This window comes from Carassius carassius, chromosome 1 (assembly GCF_963082965.1).
Source record: "Carassius carassius chromosome 1, fCarCar2.1, whole genome shotgun sequence".
NCBI classification, from domain to species: domain Eukaryota; kingdom Metazoa; phylum Chordata; class Actinopteri; order Cypriniformes; family Cyprinidae; genus Carassius; species Carassius carassius.
In genome coordinates this window covers 52001382-52022515 of record NC_081755.1, presented here as the reverse complement: position 1 = coordinate 52022515, position 21134 = coordinate 52001382, and the positions used below count along the sequence as shown (strand labels likewise).

The window sequence follows — 21134 nt, the reverse complement described above, 5'->3', positions numbered from 1 at the left end:
AAAAGTGTAGTTTAAAGTTTGCCACACACCAAACATGTGGTAGAAGGTGCTCTGGTCAGATGAAACCAAAATCGAACTTTTTGGCAACAATGCAAAACGTTATGTTTGGCGTAAAAGCAACACAGCTCATCACCCTGAACACACCATCCCCACTGTCAAACATGGTGGTGGCAGCATCATGGTTTGGGCCTGCTTTTCTTCAGCAGGGACAGGTAAGATGGTAAAAATTGATGGGAAGATGGATGGAGCCAAATACAGGACCATTCTGGAAGAAAACCTGATGGAGTCTGCAAAAGACCTGAGACTGGGACGGAGATTTGTTTTCCAACAAGACAATGATCCAAAACATAAAGCAAAATCTACAATAGAATGGTTCACAAATAAACATCCAGGTGTTAGAATGGCCAAGTCAAAGCCCAGAACTGAATCCAATCGAGAATCTGTGGAAAGAACTGAAAACTGCTGTTCACAAATGCTCTCCATCCAACCTCACCGAGCTCGAGCTGTTTTGCCAGGAGGAATGGGCAAAAATTTCAGTCTCTCGATGTGCAAAACTGAGAGAGACATACCCCAAGTGACTTACAACTGTAATAAGCAGCAAAAGGTGGCGCTACAAAGTATTATCTTAAGGGCGCTGAATAATTTTGCACACCCAATTTTTCAGTTTTTTATTTGTTAAAGTTTGAAATATCCAATAAATTTTGATCCACTTCATGATTGTGTCCCACTTGGTGTTGATTCTTCACAAAAAATTACAGTTTTATATCTTTATGTTTGAAGCCTGAAATGTGGCAAAAGGATGCAAAGTTCAAGGGGGCCGAATACTTTCGCAAGGCACAATATTGTTAAAAAAAATGGCTTTTAAATTTTTTTATAGAACAGTATAAAACAGTAGCCCAACAGCAACATCAATAATTCCTTTAAAAAAAACTTAAAGTGCAGCCATTATGTAATAAAAAGGCATTCAACCCTTCAAATTTAACAATAATGCAAAACCAACCTATAAAGTAAACCTTAACAAAAAATACAAATCAAAAGAGTAGTATAGTAATACTTTACATCAAGTAGGCTACAAATTGCAGTAGCATTTAAGCAATTTAGTATTGCTCATAATTTCAAGAGCAAAGGCAGATTCTTCTTCAAGAAAATGAGCATTTCTGCCCTCTCTTCTCCTAGCCTGTGCCTTCTTGAAATAAAAATAAAATAATTACATCCATTCATTTATTCATAAATGTATATTTACTATGAAATATTGCAGATAACGTACATGGGGGTTACCACCACAGGATGCACATGCATACCACAAATGGATGCATATACTTTTTACCCAAGGCCGGAGGTCTTGATTCTCTTTTTGTTTTTTTACAATTGACAGCAATTTTTTGAAGAACCCTTTCCAAAAAATAGAACATTTCAGATCAATAGGTATTTGGGTTAAAACCGAGCATGTAGACACTATTTTCAGTACTTCAATAATACTTTGAACATGTTGTTTCCACAAGACCACCAATCTATGCTGCATTTAAAATAGTATATGTAACATTCATGTAATACTACTCTATAAGAACAATAATAACTTGTAAAGCAAGCTATACATACCTTTTACTACATGCCAGATGTCAAACTCATGTTGTATACAAGGGTAATAGACCCTCATAGTCTTTCTTATTGAGGGGAAAACTTTACATTTTACATTTAATCATTTAGCTGACGCTTTTATCCAAAGCGACTTACAAATGAGAACAATAGAAGCAGTCAGGTCAACAAGAGAACAACACCAGTATACAAGTGCCGTGAGAGTGATTTTGAACTTCTTTGGGACGGCACCACAAGGCGTCGTTCACTTGCAGAGTGCAAACTTCTGGAGGGCACATAAGATTTAACCAGTAAGTTTAGGTAAGTTGGTGCCGTGCCAGTGGTCGTCTTGTAGGCTAGCATCAGTACCTTGAATTTGATGCAAGCGGCTACTGGTAGTCAGTGTGACCTGATGAGGAGAGGAGTAACGTGAGCTTTTTTTGGCTCATTGAAGACAACCCTCGCTGCTACATTCTGGATCAATTGCAGAGGCTTGACAGTACATGCAGGAAGGCCCGCCAGGAGAGCATTACAATAGTCCAGTCTGGAGAGAACAAGAGCTTGGACAAGAAGTTGGGTGGCTTGCTCTGACAGAAAGGGTCTAATCTTCCTAATGTTGTATAAGGCAAACCTGCAGGACCGGGTCGTTTTAGCAATGTGGTCTGTGAAGCTTAACTGATGTCTGAAGATACTTAGATACCACAACTAAAACTGTGGTTTTACAAGTGAAACAGTTTGCATTGCATAGATATTTTGTAAACAACATATTATTCTAATATATACTTACAGATTGAAAGGACTTTATGACAGGCATGGCATAGTATGTCCCTGATGTTGACAGACGTGATGGATCCTTCGCTGACTCTGGAGTTGATAGCACCAACCGTTTTGATACAGAATCCATAGTTTCTCGAACAGAACTTTGTCTGTCATATGATTTACGTAGGGTTGACTGGGGAACACCAGCTAAAACTGTGGTTAGAAATTCCTCTCTGTTCACCTCTTTCTCACTTGCTACTGGAAGCAGACTGGTAGAAGGTGTAGCTGCTGCCTGAGATTCCTGTGATTCTGACTCTGCACCCTGTACAGGGGTAAGGCCTTCTGACTTTGTGTCCTGGCTTAGCTGCAGTGGATAATTTGAAGTATCCTAAAACATTTGATTGTACAGTTTTGTTTAGTATGTAATTTACAGTTTAATCCAAAGCATAGCATTACAAAACTATTAATAAACCGTTTTTAATAAATCTGAGAAGTCAATTTCAGTAGACTGACGATTTGGAGAGGTAAATCAACATCTCGCTGAACACATAGCAGCCATAGCTTTAGTCGCTCTGGATCATTTACTGGGAAAGAGTAAAAGTGAATACGTTCATCTATCGGCGTTGGTAATGCACTTTACGTCCCCGTGGTTGTTTTTAGCGATCAGGACCTCTGCGACATGCACACTTACGCACCATTTAAAAAAATAAAATAAAGCAATACAAACGATACAAGACGTCTTACGTCAGCAGCGTCTTACGTAAACAGCGTCTTACGTCAGCAGCGTCACTGTGGAAGAGAAGACAATGCTGAATAAAGTCGTAGTTTTTGCTATTTTTGGACCAAAATGTATTTTCGATGCTTCAAAAAATTCTAACAGACCCTCTGATGTGACATGGACTACTTTGAAGATTTTTTTCTTACCTTTCTGGACATGGACAGTATACCGTTCACACAGCTTCAATGGAGGGACTGAGAGCTCTCAGACTAAATCTAAAATATTTTAAACTGTGTTCCAAAGATAAATGGAGGTCTTACAGGTTTTGACCAACATGAGGGTAAGTTGTTAATGACATAATTTTGCTATTTGGGTGAACTAACCCTTTAAAGACGACAAGGCGCATGACATCACTTAGCTTCTTACGCGAGAAGGGGGGTGACGAAAGTAGGCTTGTTTGAGATGTGCTTTGCTTCGCATGAAATGTCAGCAAGAGTAGGCGGGCTGCAGTAAGGGGAGGGGTCAAAAAAGACCTTTGAAGTCGGACACTTCCTGAACCCCACTGTTTTTTGTTTGCAAACATCAGAAATGGAGGAGATTGTGTTCGCATTTTGTATCGCAGACAAAGTGGATGTAATCGACACTTGACACTTCTCAGATGAAACCACACAAAGATGAGGCATAATGGCTAAATAGTCCATTTAGATATGTATGTGTGCATGTATATTTTTAATGGATTGATTTATTAATTCACACAAACATACAATAGAATAAAGTGAAAATTACAACAAGGAAGAATTCTTATTAAAAGAAAATGAAATAAACGCATGTCCTAATTCTTAACTTCCCTAGGCATGTTTTGTTTTTGTTTAGTTTGCATGTAAATATAAATAAATAAATGGGTAATCTAATTCTTAGAATAAAAAAAAATGTATCAATTGACATTCTCAGCCAATGAGCATGAAGTTGTGTTGTCAGTCAATCGTTTCCCATCATGCTTTTGATCAGTGCAGTCGGTGAAAAGCAACTGCGCTTGACTGCTCAATCCGACACAGCCGCCTCGTCGTCATGAGAGTTTTTTGGCACACGTCAGCATGACATCAGAGCAAGGCGGACGTAACTCGGACACTTTTCTAAGTGGCATCCATCTCGCGCAGTGATGGAGTACTCGAGTCCTGGACTTGGACTGGAGGCCGACTCGAGTCACTATTCTTTGGACTTGACTCCGACTCGAGACTCCATTCTCTGGACTCGTGACTCGACTTGGACTCACGGACTGATGACTTGTACTTAGACTCGGACTCGAGGATATATAAAATCGGACTTGAGCATTCATCACGTTGTTTTTGACTAAATATGTTATAAAAAAAAGTGTTACACTTTTCCTGTTTTGTGCCCAAGACCGGCTGGGATAAAAAAATTTCCCTCACAGACACTGCTACTGCTCGCTCTCTTTGCTTGACAACGCACTCACCGACGTCACTCACTTTATGCTGGTGCATGATTCCCGGGCTAAATGTTCACATTTGAAAATGCAGAAAGATGTGCCCCGGATCGTGAACTTCGCCTACACGAATTTTGCATCTAATGCTGGAAAGAGCAGCGCTAAATGTTGTGTGTGTAATCGCACAATTGAGGAAAAGACTGGGACAACTTCAAACTTTAACAGACACCTGTCATGGATGCACCCAAAAAAGTAAGTAAAATGCTTTCCATTGGCTAACGTTAGCTTTTAAAAAAACTATTATTGACTAATGCATATATGATAATAAACACATTGCTTTCAAACAAGCCTGTCGTGCTTCTTGACACACGTCATTGGTCACGGCAAGGTACGCGACGATCGACACAATGATTGTTTAGTTTGCAAAGCAAATGCACAAATCACACCTCATAGCGCGGTAGACAAAACTCATGCGCGAATTGTGCTTTTTGTAGATTTACACGTTTGACGCGAATTCGCGTCTGACGCCCGAGTTGAAAAATGTGAACTCTGGCGTCAATTCGCGGCGCGTTACCCAATCAGGAGCCTGCTCAGGAGTCACTCATTCAACATGTAGGAACGACTGATGTTGTCAGTGAGCAGTCACCCGTAACTATATGACACAAGTTCATATTTCAGGAATAAAAAGGACCTTGGTCGAAGAGTGTGTTGTAAATACAGCTGAACCTTTTTTTTAATGGATAGTAAACTGTCTACCAATCCTCACTCATGAAGGCTGTTGGTGTTGATCAAATACCATACGAGTCTATATTTTATTTATCATATATTTGTGCAGATCGACTTTTTTCCCCAAAAAGAAAACAAATCTTCCCGTTTTATAATCTTCCTCTCGTCGCTTCACTCTCCAGTCCAGCGGGTGGCGCTAAACACATTGGTTTATTTGCCAAACACCATTAAACCTCAGAGGAAGAAGTTTATAGTTTTACCGCGCTCTCTGTTGTTCTCTCTTGATGCTGGTTTACTACAAACTGTTAGAAATGTTGTTTCTGTTAAAAGAGAAATACAGATTTTGAATCAGGTCAGTAAATACCTGTAATATTCTGGTCCTCACAGTCCTGACTAAGTTTTGAATCAAGCGGGAATATCTGGAGTAGTATCATTTGAACTGAGATCTGCTGCTGTGAAGATGAAGTTTGTTAAAGAGGAGAGTGAAGAGAACATGAGAGAACAAGAAACCTGGAGAATAAAACACGAGGAACCAGAAACCTGGAGAATAAAACACGAGGGACCTGAAACCTGGAGAATAAAACACGAGGAGCCAGAAACCTGGAGAATAAAACAGGAAGAACCAGAAACCCGGAGAATAAAACACGAGGAACCAGAATCAGAAACTATAAGAATAAAACACGAGGAACCAGAAACCTGGAGAATAAAACACGAGGAACAAGGAGGTACGTGTTTATTATTCAAACAGTCATTAAAGACAAATGTGGTATATTCACAGATCCCTTGTATAAAAATAAGACTTAAATACATTTCTTAAATACATATTTCAAAGTTCAGGGTCACATCTTACAGTAAAAGACAATTTGCTGCAAAACACTTACTGACACATGAAAACGTACTGAACAAGCAAATAATGCTCTACTTAACCACAGTGACATTACTTCAAATGTTCTACAGCGCAGTAAAGTTAGTTGTAGGTTTGATATTCGCCTAGGCTGCTTTAGGGACCGTCTGCAAATGTACCTCTCAGGACTAAACGAAGTCCAGTACTTAATACAAATTATGTTTTCAATGCCATAGTAAATGTCTTGTCGGCCAACTGACAGAAAATATTTAACCAATATGTCGCTACAGACAAAAGCTTCCCTAAAGTATGTACAGTACACACAAACTATTTTCTTTAAAAAATTACCATAATTCACCATTTACCATACATATATATGTATATACATATATATTTTTAATGGTCCAAAGGTTGTAGAACATTTGTAGTTACAAGACTGAATTACTACAGGTGAAATTTTGCCAATATCTCCCTTACTGTACATACAGTACATAATTCTTCTTAGAAAATAATTACTGTATTTCACCAAAAGGTTTTTTTCATGTTTCAAAGGCTGTGGTATGTTTGTATTTACACGGCTGTCTTACTACAGGTGAAAGTTTGCTCCCTTATCATATGCACAATACATAATTAATCTTAGAAAACAATTACTGTAATTGTAATTAGGGATGTCCCGATCAGGTTTTTTTGTCCTCGAGTCCGAGTCATTTGATTTTGAGTATCTGCCGATACCGAGTCCCGATCCGATACTTCTATAATACATAAAAAAAGAATAAAGAAGAGCGAAAAAACAGATCCAGGATCTTCAATAAATTACATTTTGAAATATATTCAAATATAAAGCAGCTATTTTAAATAGGCTAGTAAAAATATTTCAAAATCTTACTGTTTTGCTGTACTTTGGATCAAATAAATGCAGGCTTTGTGAATAGAAGGGACTTCTTAAAAAATAAAAAATAAAACTTAACAAGCTTACTGTTCAAAAACTTCTGACTGGTAGTATAGGCAACTTTATTTTTTCTCTAATTTCTAGCTTTTAATTGGCTTAGAAATCTATAAATGGACAGTGTTGGGAAGGTTACTTTGGAAATGTAATAGGTTACAGATTACAAGTTACCCTATTTAAAATGTAATAGTAGTGTAACTTTTTTAATTACTTTAATAAAGTAATGTAACTAATTACTTTTGAGTACATTTTGATTACTTTTATAAATTTCTAATGAATGTTAATTTGCAACTGTTAATCATCTTCAACCATTTTACACCATGCAGGTTTAACCTTAACAGTAGTGCTCAATACTGTCAGACTTTAACCATCCTTCCACCATCCACAATCAGACTTTAGTACTGCCTTTTACTTAGAGATTGATCTGAAGTTCAAAGCAGATTTAAAATCAAAAGAAATAGTTTATAGATACTGTTTTTGAAACCAAATCTTTGCATAACTACAGGCATCTAACTGCATCTAACAATGGTTTGGGGAAAAATAGTTAATAAAAAAAATAAAAGCATATACATCAACTCAAATACGGTTATCTAATAAGGCTGAACGATTTGGGAAAATAATCTAATTGCGATTTTTTTCCCCAATATTGCGATTGCGATTTAATATGCGATTTGTTTTGTAAAGATTTTTTTATCCTCTTTTTTCCCCAACAAAACGTAATGAATTATTTAAATATGACCAACACAATATTAGATGCATTTAGTGTGAAATGTTCTTTCCCATAGGCTGGGCCTATTTGTTATAATTAAATTAAAACATGTATGACTTGAAATAAATGACATTTTTATTGAACTGCTCGTTGCAGAAACATCTATGGCTTTGCCACTGTGCATTTCAATAATTTAAACAAAGGTATGCGCACTTTGTAAACACTGTGTGCAAAATTTACAGTCTGAAGAAAAAAATAATTAAAAATAATAATTATCTTACTGCTCCAAAGTCAGTAACATTTCACACAACTGCAACAGCATTTGCTTTGAAAATATTTAGTAAAATCAAAATAAATAAAGTTATAAATAAAAAAATGGAGAAATGCACTTTTAAATTAGACAAAAACTATTTGAATATTATAATTTGGAATAGATCAACCTCACTTATCAAGTACACAACAATAACACACCACACAGACTAAAGTTCACTACGAGTATGGCACTGCCAGCTATAATGATCCAACAGTTTTGTTCTCAGTGGCTCACAGGTTTTTTGCTAAGAAAACCAGAATATTGACTTTTGCTGGCTTCAAGGATGAGCGAGTGCAAGTCACAATATTCCCTCCTGTGCTAAAAAGACGCTCTGAGGGAGCGCTTGTGGCAGGTACACAAAGATACTTGCGGGCCATGATGCACAACTGTGGGTAGCTGATCTTGTGCACCCTCCACCAAGCCAAGGGATCATCTTCTCCATCAATGGTAGGAGTCATCAGGTAATTGTTTAACTCTGCCTCTGCGACATCTTCAACAGGCAAAGAAGGAGAGGCTGCACTGGTCTTGAAAAAACTGCCAAGAGACCTCTTCGCCTTTTCCCCCAAGGGCTGTGCACTTTGAGGCATCTGAACAGTTTCAGTACGAGACCTCTTCTCCTATTAGATAAAAACAACAGCCATTAGTTTTCCAGTTAGATTTTACAGAAAAATTGTGTTTTTGTGAAATACATAATTATCATTTACCCGATGATATGTACGCTGTGCTAAGTCTACCATCTCTGTCTTCAGTCGGGTCTTGATAGCAGGGATGTTGTCAGTACTGATGTACTGTATTTTGAACCTAGGGTCCAGGAAACAGGCAACATCCAAAAGCTCCTGGATGTTTGGGTCTCCATATTTATTATTGAGGTATGCTAGGACTTTGGTTTTTATTGATTTAGTCAGGTCAGTGTCCTCAGCATCTTCAGCCAGGACTGATGTGGCAAAAAGGTGAAGAACTGGCTTGAGGTAGGAGATGCTCACATACTCCTCTCCAGAAAGAGCATCAGTAAATTCCAGTAGAGGATGCAGTGCCTTGTGAATCGACTCCAACACATCAATATCTTGCCAGGTTGGGATGAGGGAGCGTGCATATCGATCTCCAGACAATACCTGAGAAATGGCTTTGGCCTGTTCAAGCACTCTAGCAATCATCATTTCTTTAGATCCCCATCTTGTTGGGCACTCCGTTATGAGGTTGTGCTCAGGGAGTTTGAGCTCCCTCTGTGCCTCCATCAGTGCTGCCTTCTTCTTCCAACTGTGGGAAAAGTGTCCCACCAGCTTCCTGCACAGTGCTGTTGCCCTTGACACTCTGTCATCTTTGAGTGCATTTTCTGAAAGAAATAGAAAGTAGTGTATTACACACAATTAAATTTGAGTTTTGTGATTCAAGGCTATCACTATTACACACTCACATTCTCTGTCATTCTAAAATGCACACATCCACACCCCTGTCCTCTCTCTCTCTCTCTCTCTCTCTCTCTCTCACACACACACACACACACACACACACACACACACACACACACACACTTTTTGTGTTTATTTAGAACATGTAAAAAAACAAAAACAAACAAAAAAACAAAAATGCAGGTGGCCATTCCACAACAGACATAAAATCAAAACATAATATTTCAATTTACATATTAGAAAAGGAGTGGGAGGAAATATTAATTTAATGAATCCCCAACTACACATAATTTATATATTTGTATCCAGCTTATTACTAATCGACGCATCTCTCTCTTTTGCGCGCACGCACACACACACACACACACACACACACACACGCGCGACATAACTTACCAATGGCAAGATGTAATCTGTGCCCAAAACACTGGAGCCTCGTCCATTCATTAAGCCGCGCAGCCAGAACCATATTTGACGCGTTGTCCGTCGTGATGCAGACGTGATTCTCCTCGTGGAGATCCCAGCTGGCAAGCCCTTCTCTCAGGCCGGCTGCAATATTTTCCCCTGTGTGGTCGTCTGGGAAGTAGGTAGTTTGTAGGCAGCGAGCTCTGAGGTTGAAATCTTCATCAATAAAATGGACTGTAAGACTCTGGTAAGGCTCAGCTGTGCGGCTTGACCACATATCTGTAGTGCTAGCAAAAAACTCCACCGTTTTAACCTCCGCGGCGACTTTCTCTTTACACTTTTTGTACAGCTCCGGTATGGCAGTCTGACTGAAGTATGTACGGGAGGGTATATTGTACCGTTTATCAAGCGTATATGTCAATGCCACGAATCCAGGCTTGGTCATCGTGCTGAGAGGCATCATATCTTTGGCTATGAACTCGGTTATTGCCCGAGTGATTTCCCCGTGCCGTTTTGAATTACGTTCATACGGAGTGACACTTTCGAACATTTCGGTCAGTGATCCCTGTCTTGAGGTATTTGGCCTGTCTGGCGCACTGGTGCTCGGTATTTTGGTCATACAACTGTCATACATTGATTTGTGGTATTTTTTTAAGTGCTGAAACAAGTTTGTAGTGTTACCCCGTGAAGTCGCAACGGGAGCACGGCATGCTCTGCATAACACCTGAAGCTGTGCAGCATCTTCTTTTTTGAAACCAAAATAGTTCCACACCACCGACGTGCTGTTCCTCTTTGAGATTAAAGTCGCAGCTGTGTCAGTTACTGACTGTTCCGTCGAGGCAGAGGCCATTGCGCTACAGGTTAAAGATGAACTGACAGGATGAAAAGTTGTTGCAGCCGAGTTCTCCGCTCTTTCGCTCGCGTCACGTGCCCACCTCAAATCGCGCACGTTGCGATTAGAAAATCGCATTTTCTCATATCGCGATATTATCGCAAATGCAATTAATCGTTCAGCCTTATTATCTAATAAGCATGTGTCCTATTTTGTGTACTAAACTCCTGAAACATTGGTGTCTTTCTGAAACACTGCTGTCTCTTTGTATATGATATGATGATAGTTTCTCAAAATAAGTAAAAAATGCTCATGAAGTGACTGTTCTAGAGATTAATTTCCATGAGGGGCGGACTGGGAAAAAAAATAGGCTGGGAAAATCTCACACTCATACACCCACAACCCATTCTGAAACATGGACAACCCTATTTTTTTTTTTTGGACCTGACATGAAAAAGATTTGAATCCTTAGGTTGGGGGACTTGCAACGTAATTAAGAGTTCTCTCCTGAACTGCACCTTCACTTCCATTATCCATCCATCTCTCTCATGACTTTAATACTGAAGATTTTTATTTGACTTTTACCATGTTTTGTAAGTGCAATTTTTTTTTTTTTTTTTTTTTTTTTTTTTTTTTTTGGCAAATGAATTACCACTTGTATTTATTTTTACTACAAATTCCATAATTAAACCACCTTTAGTGCCATACCATAGGCTATATTAATTTTCCTAAGGGTTGTGTTTTTGTATCCACTAGCTCCCCCTAAACCTATGATAAAATATGATGATTTGTCTGCTAACTTACTACTGTAACATTACAAAAGATAATAATGACGTCGTTTATACAGTATTTTGAGTGATTGCGAGCAATGTGCTGCTGCTGCTTGACTAAGTAAACAAAGATAAAACTACATTAGCATCTTTACAGATGAAACTGACCTGCACCTGAAACCCTGAACAGAAGTGTCGCTTCTCTGCTCCAGCTGTGCGCTTACACAGTTCACTCCGGTCTCTCTCTCTCTCGCATTGATTACTCGGAGTCTGATCCAAACCGCTCGGCGGAGGCGCAGAGAGCGCGCGAGCCCAACCATTGCCAGTCACGACTAACCGATTCATGATTTATTAGAGATTTAATTATCGAATGGCGGATTCGGAAATAATCGCTTTAGTATATTCGGCCTGCAATTATACAATAACAATATTAAAGTAGAAGGCCAAATCGTCTGCCAGGCCACCGGGAATAGTCCCGGTTCTCCCGATGTCCAGTCAGCGCCTGATTTCCACAGACACGCAGGTGCAGGATTCATATTCAGTCTTTTTGCGGCTTAATATTCACAGACATCAGTCCATATCGGGTTTTGATTCAAGTGTACTGACCTAATTTTGATTTATTCGTCCAAAATGTGGCATATTGCGTCCGCGTTATAGGCTGAATTCCATTTTTATGACTGGATTCTACGAATGTGTTTTCCGCGTCTCGGATATTATGGGCCATATGTTTTAGTGCAATTTGGGAAAGAAATAAGCTGTATGTGGATGTGTGTAAATATTCAAATGTAATCCTCTTTGTAATCGTTACAATTTTCATAAATAACTGTAATTTAATTACTCATTTTTTCTTAGTAACTGTAACTGATTACTGTTACATTTATTTTGTAATTAAATTACGTAACGCCGTTACATGTAACTAGTTACTCCCCAACACTGTAAATGGACAATAACAAATAATAATGATTTGTTTATATACTACAAACACTGTTTATCACATAATAATGCAGAATAGTTTCTATACTGTAATAAATACTATGTCAATCAGCACTGCATTGTTCATACTTTATTTATCACCTGCTGGAGATGACTTGAAGAACAATTTATTGTCGTGATCGTATATTAATGTCTTCGTGTTTGCATACGTTTCTGTTTTCCTGTGCACACCACAGCATAGCTGGACGCTTTTGTCCATATTAGGAATATCCTGATATCAGCGCGAGAGCGCGCTCCGGCTTCGAGTATGAATGAAACACACACTGCATGAGAGTTTAATGCTCTGTGATGTTCATCTCGCTGTATCCTGAGTCCGAATGAAATATCAGGTCATGCGCAAACTATCATGTCTCTTTGAGTTTGAATCTATATTTATTCACACCAGCTCTTGAAATCAAAGTGATGTCATGCCGCACGCGTTGCTGTTTCTGTGTGGAGTCAAAAGAGTATAACTCTGTGCCACCGCATAACAAAAGATGTGTTAAAAATTAATGAGAATATATATATATATCCGAGTCCTGATCGGGAGGTAACGTCCGATTCCGATCGAGTCTGAAACCACGCGATCGGGCCCGATTTCCGATCACGTGATCGGCTCTGGACATCCCTAATTGTAATAGAGCATCACAGTCCCACCCACAGCCCGAGAGAGCTTTGGAGCCGGAAGTAAATTTCCCATTCATTTCTCCCATTGACTTTCGGAAAAAGCCGTATCTAAAGAGTTTTAGAGCATGTGTGAGGATAACCAGCTACGGCTGAACTCATAAGCATACAACATATCATTTCGAGTGAAAGAATTAAGAGAAAATCCAAAAAAAATCAAGGGTATAAGACATATTTTAATTTCGAGTGCAGGAACTACTCATCCCATAAACCACCGTGCCTCATTGAGTTCGACTGAAGCAGAGCCTGAAAGGACTTTGACTGAAGCCACAACCGCGAACCATAGACCGTAAAAGAACGAGCCTTTTGAGCGACTTCCAAATCTGATAACAGCCGCTTGCGTGAACTTTTTTTCCTCCAGTGAATATTATTTTATATAGTGTATGTGCAGTAATAGCAGTTCTTTCAGTATTAATTGTGTAAATAAATAGTGTTTTATATAGGTATTGTGTATTGATTTTTATATTTATCATCGTGTATATATATTGTGTGCGTGTGTGAAAGTGGTTAACGATAACGTCAGCAACATGGTGCAGTGCTTTGTACCTGCCTGCAATCACCGCTCAGTCGTCAACACATGTCGTTGCCATTACACAAATGTTCAGTAAATGCACAAAAAGGTATGCCTAGGCTAAATATAGTTTTGACAGTGGCATTATAAAATGCTTGATATGACTCATACCATATGAAGGCTACATTAGCCTTGCTAAAGTGGACGATAATGCTAACTAACGTTACCAACCTCCCCGCAAAACTCTCATGGCAGCAAAGGAGATCATGATTGCACTGATAAGTCTACCATGCAAAAACGCAACACAGGTTTTTAATTTATACATTTTTTTTATTAATGATCTTCAGGGACCATTGCGGGGTTTAACCAGACGGTTACACGAGCTCCACCAATCAGATGCATCACTGTGGGATTGTGGGATTGTTCAGGATTGTGGGTAATGAAGTACTTAGCCAAGACATCGCGAATAAAAGGCATTTATATCAAAACAAGGTTAGTGCCCCATGATCCTTTTGCATTTATATGAGCATATACTATCGCTTAGTACAACCGTAGCTGGTTTTAAGTCTACCATGTATGGTTACGTTTTTATGGCTTATACCCCAAATGTCAATGCAGAAATTGCATTGAATTTTTACTTCCGGCACCAGCTGTGGGCGGGACTGTGATGCTCTATTGGAAGTCGTGGCCTAGTTGTAAGAGAGTATGACTCCTAACCCTAAGGTTGTGGGTTCGAGTCTCGGGCCGTCAATACCATGACCGAGGTGCCCTTAAGCAAAGCACCAAACCCCCAACTGCTCCCTGGGCGCCGCAGCATAAATGATGCCCACTGCTCGGTGTTTGTGTGTGTGTGTGTGTGCACTTTGGATGGGTTAAATGCAGAGCACAAATTCAGAGTATGGGTCACCATACTTGGCTGTTATAACGCCTGTTTCACACATACTCCGTCTGCTGTGCGTATGCGTTGCATAGTTTTTTAACGCACCCATGTTAACGGATTCCAGCATTTACACTGCATGAGGTTGTGCTCCGTCAAGGAGTGGTGTGTCTGCAGCAGTGCAGCAATTGTTTACGTAATGAGTTTGTTTTTGCTGTGCTGCAGGCGCTGAATTTAAGGGAAAGCGCATTGTTCGTGGGAAAAATTAACATGTATTGACACGGAAATGCAGTCATTTCACAAATATTATAAATTAAAGGCTACTGTGTTTCACACGCAACACATGGGCTTTTGGCTAGGTTTAAAACAAGAAAAAGTGCACTTTTAGACAAACAAGGAAAACAATATATATATTCACTATTATGGAGGCAGAAAAACAAAGTTCATTAAGACCCGTGGGATTGCTTGTGATGAAAATTTAAATGCAAAAGGCACGAGACTGTTTCTGTCTGTGGTGTTTTAATTTTAAATATTTTAACAAGTAGGCTTATTATTGTGTTTAAATGTTTTGCCGCTTGCGTGAGCAGCTTATTATACAAACCTAGAAGTAAAATGCATGAATAATGCGTTGTGTATATTAATTGAGTTTAAACTAATGTCTATAACTATGAAAGATTGTTACTGTTCTGTGATAAGACTCACAATACTGAAAAAAAAACATAATATGAAATCAAAACAATGAACAAATGTTGTGTTTGTGGACTAAACTGACGCGGATCAGTAGTGGACTGCAAACGCATTCTGAGTGAAAGCACAATGAGTCTGTGCTGCGGACTGCATATGCACTGCAGACGGAGTATGTGTGAAACGTGTTACATGGAAGATGGATGCAGCAGAAATAGTAGAACATGACACAGAAGAACTTGTGCCAAAAAGAGAAGCCTGGTCTGTTGTTTGGAGGGTTTTTGGCTTCCAAAAATTCGACGTTGACCAAACAACCATTTTATGCAAGTGCTGTCGAGCTAAAAGCACGTCTTGGAATATCAACCAGCAGAAAAAAGAAATGTCATAAACCGGGAAACCGGCATAATTTAGAAAAAAAACGTGATATAAATTTCGGTTCAAACTGCCCAGCACTAATGTCACTTTACTTCACTCACTTAATTATTCAATTCATAGTGACCAGACCAGTGTTAATTTTGGCAGGCATATTTTATTTAGTCTTAGTTTTGAGACTAAAATGATTACCGGGGTGGCAGTGGCTCAGTGGTTCATGTAGGTTGCCTACAAATTGGAAGGTTGGTGGTTCAATCCCTGGCTCCACCTGACCAAGTGTCGAGGTGTCCTTGAGCAAGACACCTAACCCCAGCTGCTCCCGACGAGCTGGATGGCGCCTTAAATGGCTGACACTGCAGTCGGTGTGTGAATGAGTGTGTGAATGGGTGAATGTGAGGCAAATTGTAAAGCGCTTTGGATGGCCATGTGTTCTGTTGAAAGCGCTATATAAATGCAGTCCACTTACCATTACCGTATTTTCCGGACTATAAGTCGCACTTTTTGTCATAGTTTGGCTGGTCCTGCGACTTATAGTCAGGTGCGACTTATTTATCAAAATTAATTTGACATGAACCAAGAGAAATTAACTAACAGAAAACATTACAGTCTACAGCCGTGAGAGGGCGCTCTATGCTGCCAGAGATGCTGCTCAGTGCTCCTGTAGTCTACACAAAGCAGCATAGAGCGCCCTCTCGTGGCTGTAGATGGTAATGTTTTCTCTTGGTTCTCGGGTCTAAATAAATGAGACTTATAGTCTGGTGCGACTTATATATGTTTTTTTCCTCGTCATGACGTATTTTTGGACTGATGCAACTTATACTCAGGTGCGACTCTCATGCTGGATTCATTTAATTTTGCAATTGAGTATGGTACATTTCATAGAGACCAAAAAACAACTACAGACCAGTATTACTCATCCCATTCGATCTAAAAGTTTATGCTAAAACAGGGCTAACTTGTTGCACTGGTGCGCCTAACTTTTTTTCTTATTATTCTTATTGTTATCTGGCTCGGCTCTGTGTTCATCTTCAATTACTCCGGGATATTGGTTTGTTTGAACTCAGAGGGAGTGTCAGCCACATTAAAAAAGTTAACAACTGAAGTCATTTGTGGATTAATGCGGATTGGAGACGCGAACCGTTTAAAGTGATCCAGTTTGATTTAATAAACTGGTTCAAAAAGATCCGGTTACATCGAATGATTCGTTCGCGAACCGGATATCACAAACTGCTTTGTTTTGAACTCTCTCACAACAGACACGGAAGAGAAGACAATGCTGAATAAAGTCGTAGTTTTTGCTATTTTTGGACCAAAATGTTTTTTCGATGCTTCAAAATATTCTAACTATTCCTTTAAGCCTATTGTGTCTATCTGAACGGAGAACTGTTCTGCTGTGCTGCTGCTGCGGGACACTAAACACCGTTGAGTCGCTCTTGACCGTCACAGCAGAAAGGTCTCGTGTTGTTTCCACCAGCGCGGTGATTTTGGTTCATCACTAATTAATAGATGTCTAAAATATAAAAGTAAGGAGAAGTTTAAACAGGTGGGAGACCCGGCCCATGTCTGAACTATGATGTGAAAATTGGCCCGAAGCCCTGCTCAAGGAGCGTTAAAAAGGTTGTGGCTCGGGCTGAAATGCAGGGCTCTAGTGTCTGTTTTTTAATGAAATGGAGACTTTCAGAATCGCTGAGACTCCCCCTTTTCACTTGATAGAGTGGAACTACTGTATATGTGGGCAGTTCTGCAATGTTTTGGTTTCGGTGAACATTTCTATGATTGACACTCTACCAATTACCCGAGGCATCAGTCTTAACTGGTAATATTATCTTACCCCCGTTCCCTTTACAATGTGAAACGAGGCAGGAATGTCCACTTTCAACTTAACTGTTTTATTTATCCCTTGAACCACTACCACAAGCAATCAGGAAATCTGACATTCCACAGATTAAGATTCATGACCATAATCATATTATTTCAAAGATGGAATAATCTTAAAGTTTATCTTCAACGCACAACCTCCACCGTCAAATTGAATTTGTTACCTCAGCTTAATCAAAATTTTTCCATGTTGCCACTTTCCCCTTCTCCAGGTTACTATTAAGGAGATCAATTCCATACTTTCCCAGTTTATCTGGAATGATAAATTCTATTAGGATCTGGAAATGGGTTGAATGCCTGACAGTTTTGTAACAGCACACCCTTATGGCACAACTTAATTAAACTTTTTTTTTTCTGGAAATCTGCCATTTGTCCAGCCCTCTTGGTCTAAATTGGCCATTAACACATGTACACACTTGTATGATAACCAATGACTCAATTCAAGAACCAAGAACTAGGTTTTGTTTACTAGCATCATCATAAAATTGTCTTTTATTTAGTTACGCTCTGCTCTCAAGGTCTGTGGAGTTCCTTGGGCATCCCCCATTTCCTCTCATCCTATGTGGGATTGGATCACACCATCATCTAGTTGGCCATCTATTTCTTTAATTTATAGTAGGCTTAATGATCATACTGCAAAACCTCTCTATATTAAACATATATGGAATCGCGAATTTACAGATTTTGATATATATTGGTCTACTGGAAGAGGGTGTGGTCAAACTGATCTCAACTTCTAAAAACTTGTCTCATCATCTATCCATTTCAAAGTCATCCATAGAGCATAAATAACTCCTTGTAAAAAGTTTAAAATGAATCTAATCAACCTATAACTGCCATATCTGTAACACTGTATTGTCTATAACACTTTATCATCTCCACATGTTACAAAAGGTACTTTTCTCCACATGTTTTGGGAATGTTAAATTGTCTTCTCAATGATGATTCTAACTCCTGTATAAGTTTATTAAAGAAGAGAATGTTGTTTGCTGGTTTTACAGATGCAAAGAAGACGATATTAAAAAACTCCACATGTGTAAAAACATTTTGGAATCACATCCTCCTTAAGATAGTGACGTGAATATACAACGGCATGAATGAATAGGGCTGAACCTAGTACCATTAAATGCATGGCAATGTTTGTCAACCCAAATTTTTGATTATATAAAGGAATGACGATACAAAGTATATTGCCATCTACTGGCATGGAGGCATAATGCAGTGTTTTGAGATTTTCTTGGATCTGTGTTAAAAAGGGAAAGTTTTGACAGTTTTTGTCTGTACATATATATTTTATCCTTTGATTTTTTTTTTTTTACTTTCTCAATTAATTTTCATCTTTATTATGATTTAATTTTAGGCCTGATGAAAATGAAAGAAGAAAGACAAGATCGGAAAGAGGTGGATGAGAAATATCAGGATCAGAAAGCTCCTGGTGTCAATGAAGAAAAATCTGTGAGTTGCAGAATTAAAACAACAGAAGTCAAGAGGCCTTTCATCTGCTCTCAGTGTGGAAACACTTTCACATGTAACAGAAATCTTAAGAGGCACATGTTAATTCATGCTGGGATAAAGCCTTTCATCTGCTCTCACTGTGGAAAGAGTTTTACACTGAAAGAACACCTTAAGAGTCATTTGGTAACTCACTCTTCAGAAAAACCTTTCAGTTGCTCTCAGTGTGGAAACACTTTTACGTGTAAAGTGAGCCATGAGAACCACATGTTAATTCACGCTGGGATAAAGCCTTTCTCCTGCTCTCAGTGTGAAAAGAGTTTTACAAAGAAATCAAGCCTTAATAGGCACATGTTAGTTCATGCTGGGATAAAGTCTTTCAGCTGCTCTCACTGTGGAAAGAGTTTTAGACTGAAAGGACAACTTAAGATTCATTTGGTTACTCACAATTCAGAAAAACCTTTCAGCTGCTCTCAGTGTGGAAAGAGTTTTACACTGAAATCATACCTTAAGAGGCACATGTTAATTCATTCTGGGAAAAAGGCTTAATCCTGCTCTCACTGTGGAAAGACATTTACACAGAAAGGACAACTCAAGATTCATTTGTTAACTCACACTTCATAAAAGCCTTTCACCTGCTCTTAGTGTGGTAGGTCTTTGTCACATAAAAGATTCCTTGATTTTCCACAAGTTTTATGATTCGTTAGGGTCTTGAAGGGGTCATTTGATCCAGTTTCAAAAAAGCATTTTCTCTTTTGAGTGTTACAAGCTCTTGGTGCATAAAGAAGACCTGTTAAGTTTCAAAGACTAAAGTCTCAAATCTAAAGAGTGATCCTTTGTAAAGTTTAAGGGTCAACCACACTCCCCTAAATCGTCTCGTTCTACCACACTGCTACATCACTATGTGGGAAGAATTGCATAACACCTACCTAAAGGTTCACGCAAAGATAGAAGGCACAACTTTTATTCTCTCTGTTGCAGAAGCTGCCATGTTGTGGAATCGCTGTGTGTTTCGTTGAAGTAAAATTTTGTTTGGCCTTCCAGAAGAGGACATGAATAGAAATCAGTGGTTAAGTTGTATTTCAACACTGTTCCAGAACAGTCCAACCCAAATATTCAGATGTGTGCTGTGCATTTTATGGAGGATGAGTACTGTTTCCTGAACCAGTAGCTTGCAATGCGTCTGTGGCACAACAGCTGTTTTTATAAAGTTGGGCAGTTCAAATTTTCAAGGACAATCAGGCAATTCAGACTCACAGCCTGTAGGTACTTTATTTTATATTGAATTTATTTCCCACAGATGATTCAACACAAATTTCGAGCAGTAGAGTAGGCTTGTTGTTTGTTGTTTTTCAGATCACAAATGCAGACATTGTTTTATGTTTATGCAGCATAATTAGTAATTTTGTCCCACTGGACGTAACAAATGCCTCGTTTGTAATGGGTTTTATTTTATTTGTTTTGTCTCGTCTAGTGATTTAGCACTGGCTAACTGGGTCAAGGACTCCTCTCTGTGCCAATCACAACAGGCGTGGCCAGCTGACCAATCAGTGAAGTGTAAGCTTGTGGAAGGGAGGGGTTTGCTCCCAACTTGCTTGGAATGAATCATTTAGAAATCATTGGCAAATTAATCTAATATTAAATGTATATTTTGGGAAAATTACAATGTTTTCTAACCTTAGATGCATTTTATCCGGTTGCAGGGGACTCCAACATAATATTAGGACACTTTAAAATACCATATGACCTAAGCTCAGCATCCCTCCTCCACCCCATCTCCTCATTTGGAGTTCATTTCACAACTAGACTGGGAAGGGGGGGTACTCTAGGTTCGAGCCATTCCCAAGCTCGGAGCCTTTCCCCAGACAGCACGCCAAATACGCATTTCAATACGTCAGCTAATCATATGTAAGCGTGAACTAGTGAAACGCTCTTCAAAGTGTGCTGTCCTGATTCCTGCTGTTACTCAACCACCGTGAGAAGACCAGCCGTCTAGTCTCAACAGCTTTTCTTTCTTTCTTCTACATCAGTTTATTTTATTTTCCTGTTGAGAGTTTTGTGTTCTAAGTTTTGCCGCAAAGCTACGTCAGATGTTGTCTGCACCAACTTTAAAACTTCAACCAGGGTACACAACTCCACACCATCCTTCAGCCAACGCCCAAGACATCACTTCCAATGACTCCTGAACTCCAGCCAATCAACAACCTACAGAAACCCCTTTCTGCAGCCATGCCATACAAAATGAATTCCCTTA

General features: G+C 39.1%; 3 protein-coding genes across 3 annotated transcripts in view; 2 read left to right on the top strand and 1 right to left on the bottom strand.

Annotated features, from left to right (window-relative positions):
- LOC132095041 (gastrula zinc finger protein XlCGF8.2DB-like) overlaps positions 1-21134 on the top strand; it is a 92026-nt gene that overhangs the window by 42164 nt on the left and 28728 nt on the right. The gene's annotated exons all lie outside the window — the stretch shown is intronic.
- Positions 5474-19554, top strand: LOC132095970 (gastrula zinc finger protein XlCGF42.1-like). The gene is made up of 2 exons (XM_059501106.1): positions 5474-5947; positions 18789-19554. Exons 1-2 carry the CDS (start codon positions 5683-5685, stop codon positions 19427-19429), a joined length of 906 nt encoding a protein of 301 aa, XP_059357089.1. The 5' UTR covers positions 5474-5682; the 3' UTR covers positions 19430-19554.
- Positions 7613-10818, bottom strand: LOC132157609 (E3 SUMO-protein ligase ZBED1-like). The gene is made up of 3 exons (XM_059566976.1): positions 9840-10818; positions 8739-9367; positions 7613-8651 (listed from the first exon to the last, which is right to left on the bottom strand). Exons 1-3 carry the CDS (start codon positions 10816-10818, stop codon positions 8265-8267), a joined length of 1995 nt encoding a protein of 664 aa, XP_059422959.1. The 3' UTR covers positions 7613-8264.

Excerpts from the sequence above, each read along its gene's own strand:
- LOC132095970 (XM_059501106.1), top strand. The coding sequence starts at position 5,683 with ATGAAGTTTGTTAAAGAGGAGAGTGAAGAGAACATGAGAGAACAAGAA. Across the intron at positions 5,948-18,788 it reads AAAACACGAGGAACAAGGAG|GCCTGATGAAAATGAAAGAA; the intron begins GTACGTGTTTAT and ends ATTTAATTTTAG.
- LOC132157609 (XM_059566976.1), bottom strand. The coding sequence starts at position 10,818 with ATGCGATTTTCTAATCGCAACGTGCGCGATTTGAGGTGGGCACGTGAC. Across the intron at positions 9,368-9,839 it reads CAGATTACATCTTGCCATTG|AAAATGCACTCAAAGATGAC; the intron begins GTAAGTTATGTC and ends TATTTCTTTCAG. Across the intron at positions 8,652-8,738 it reads CACAGCGTACATATCATCGG|GAGAAGAGGTCTCGTACTGA; the intron begins GTAAATGATAAT and ends TTTATCTAATAG.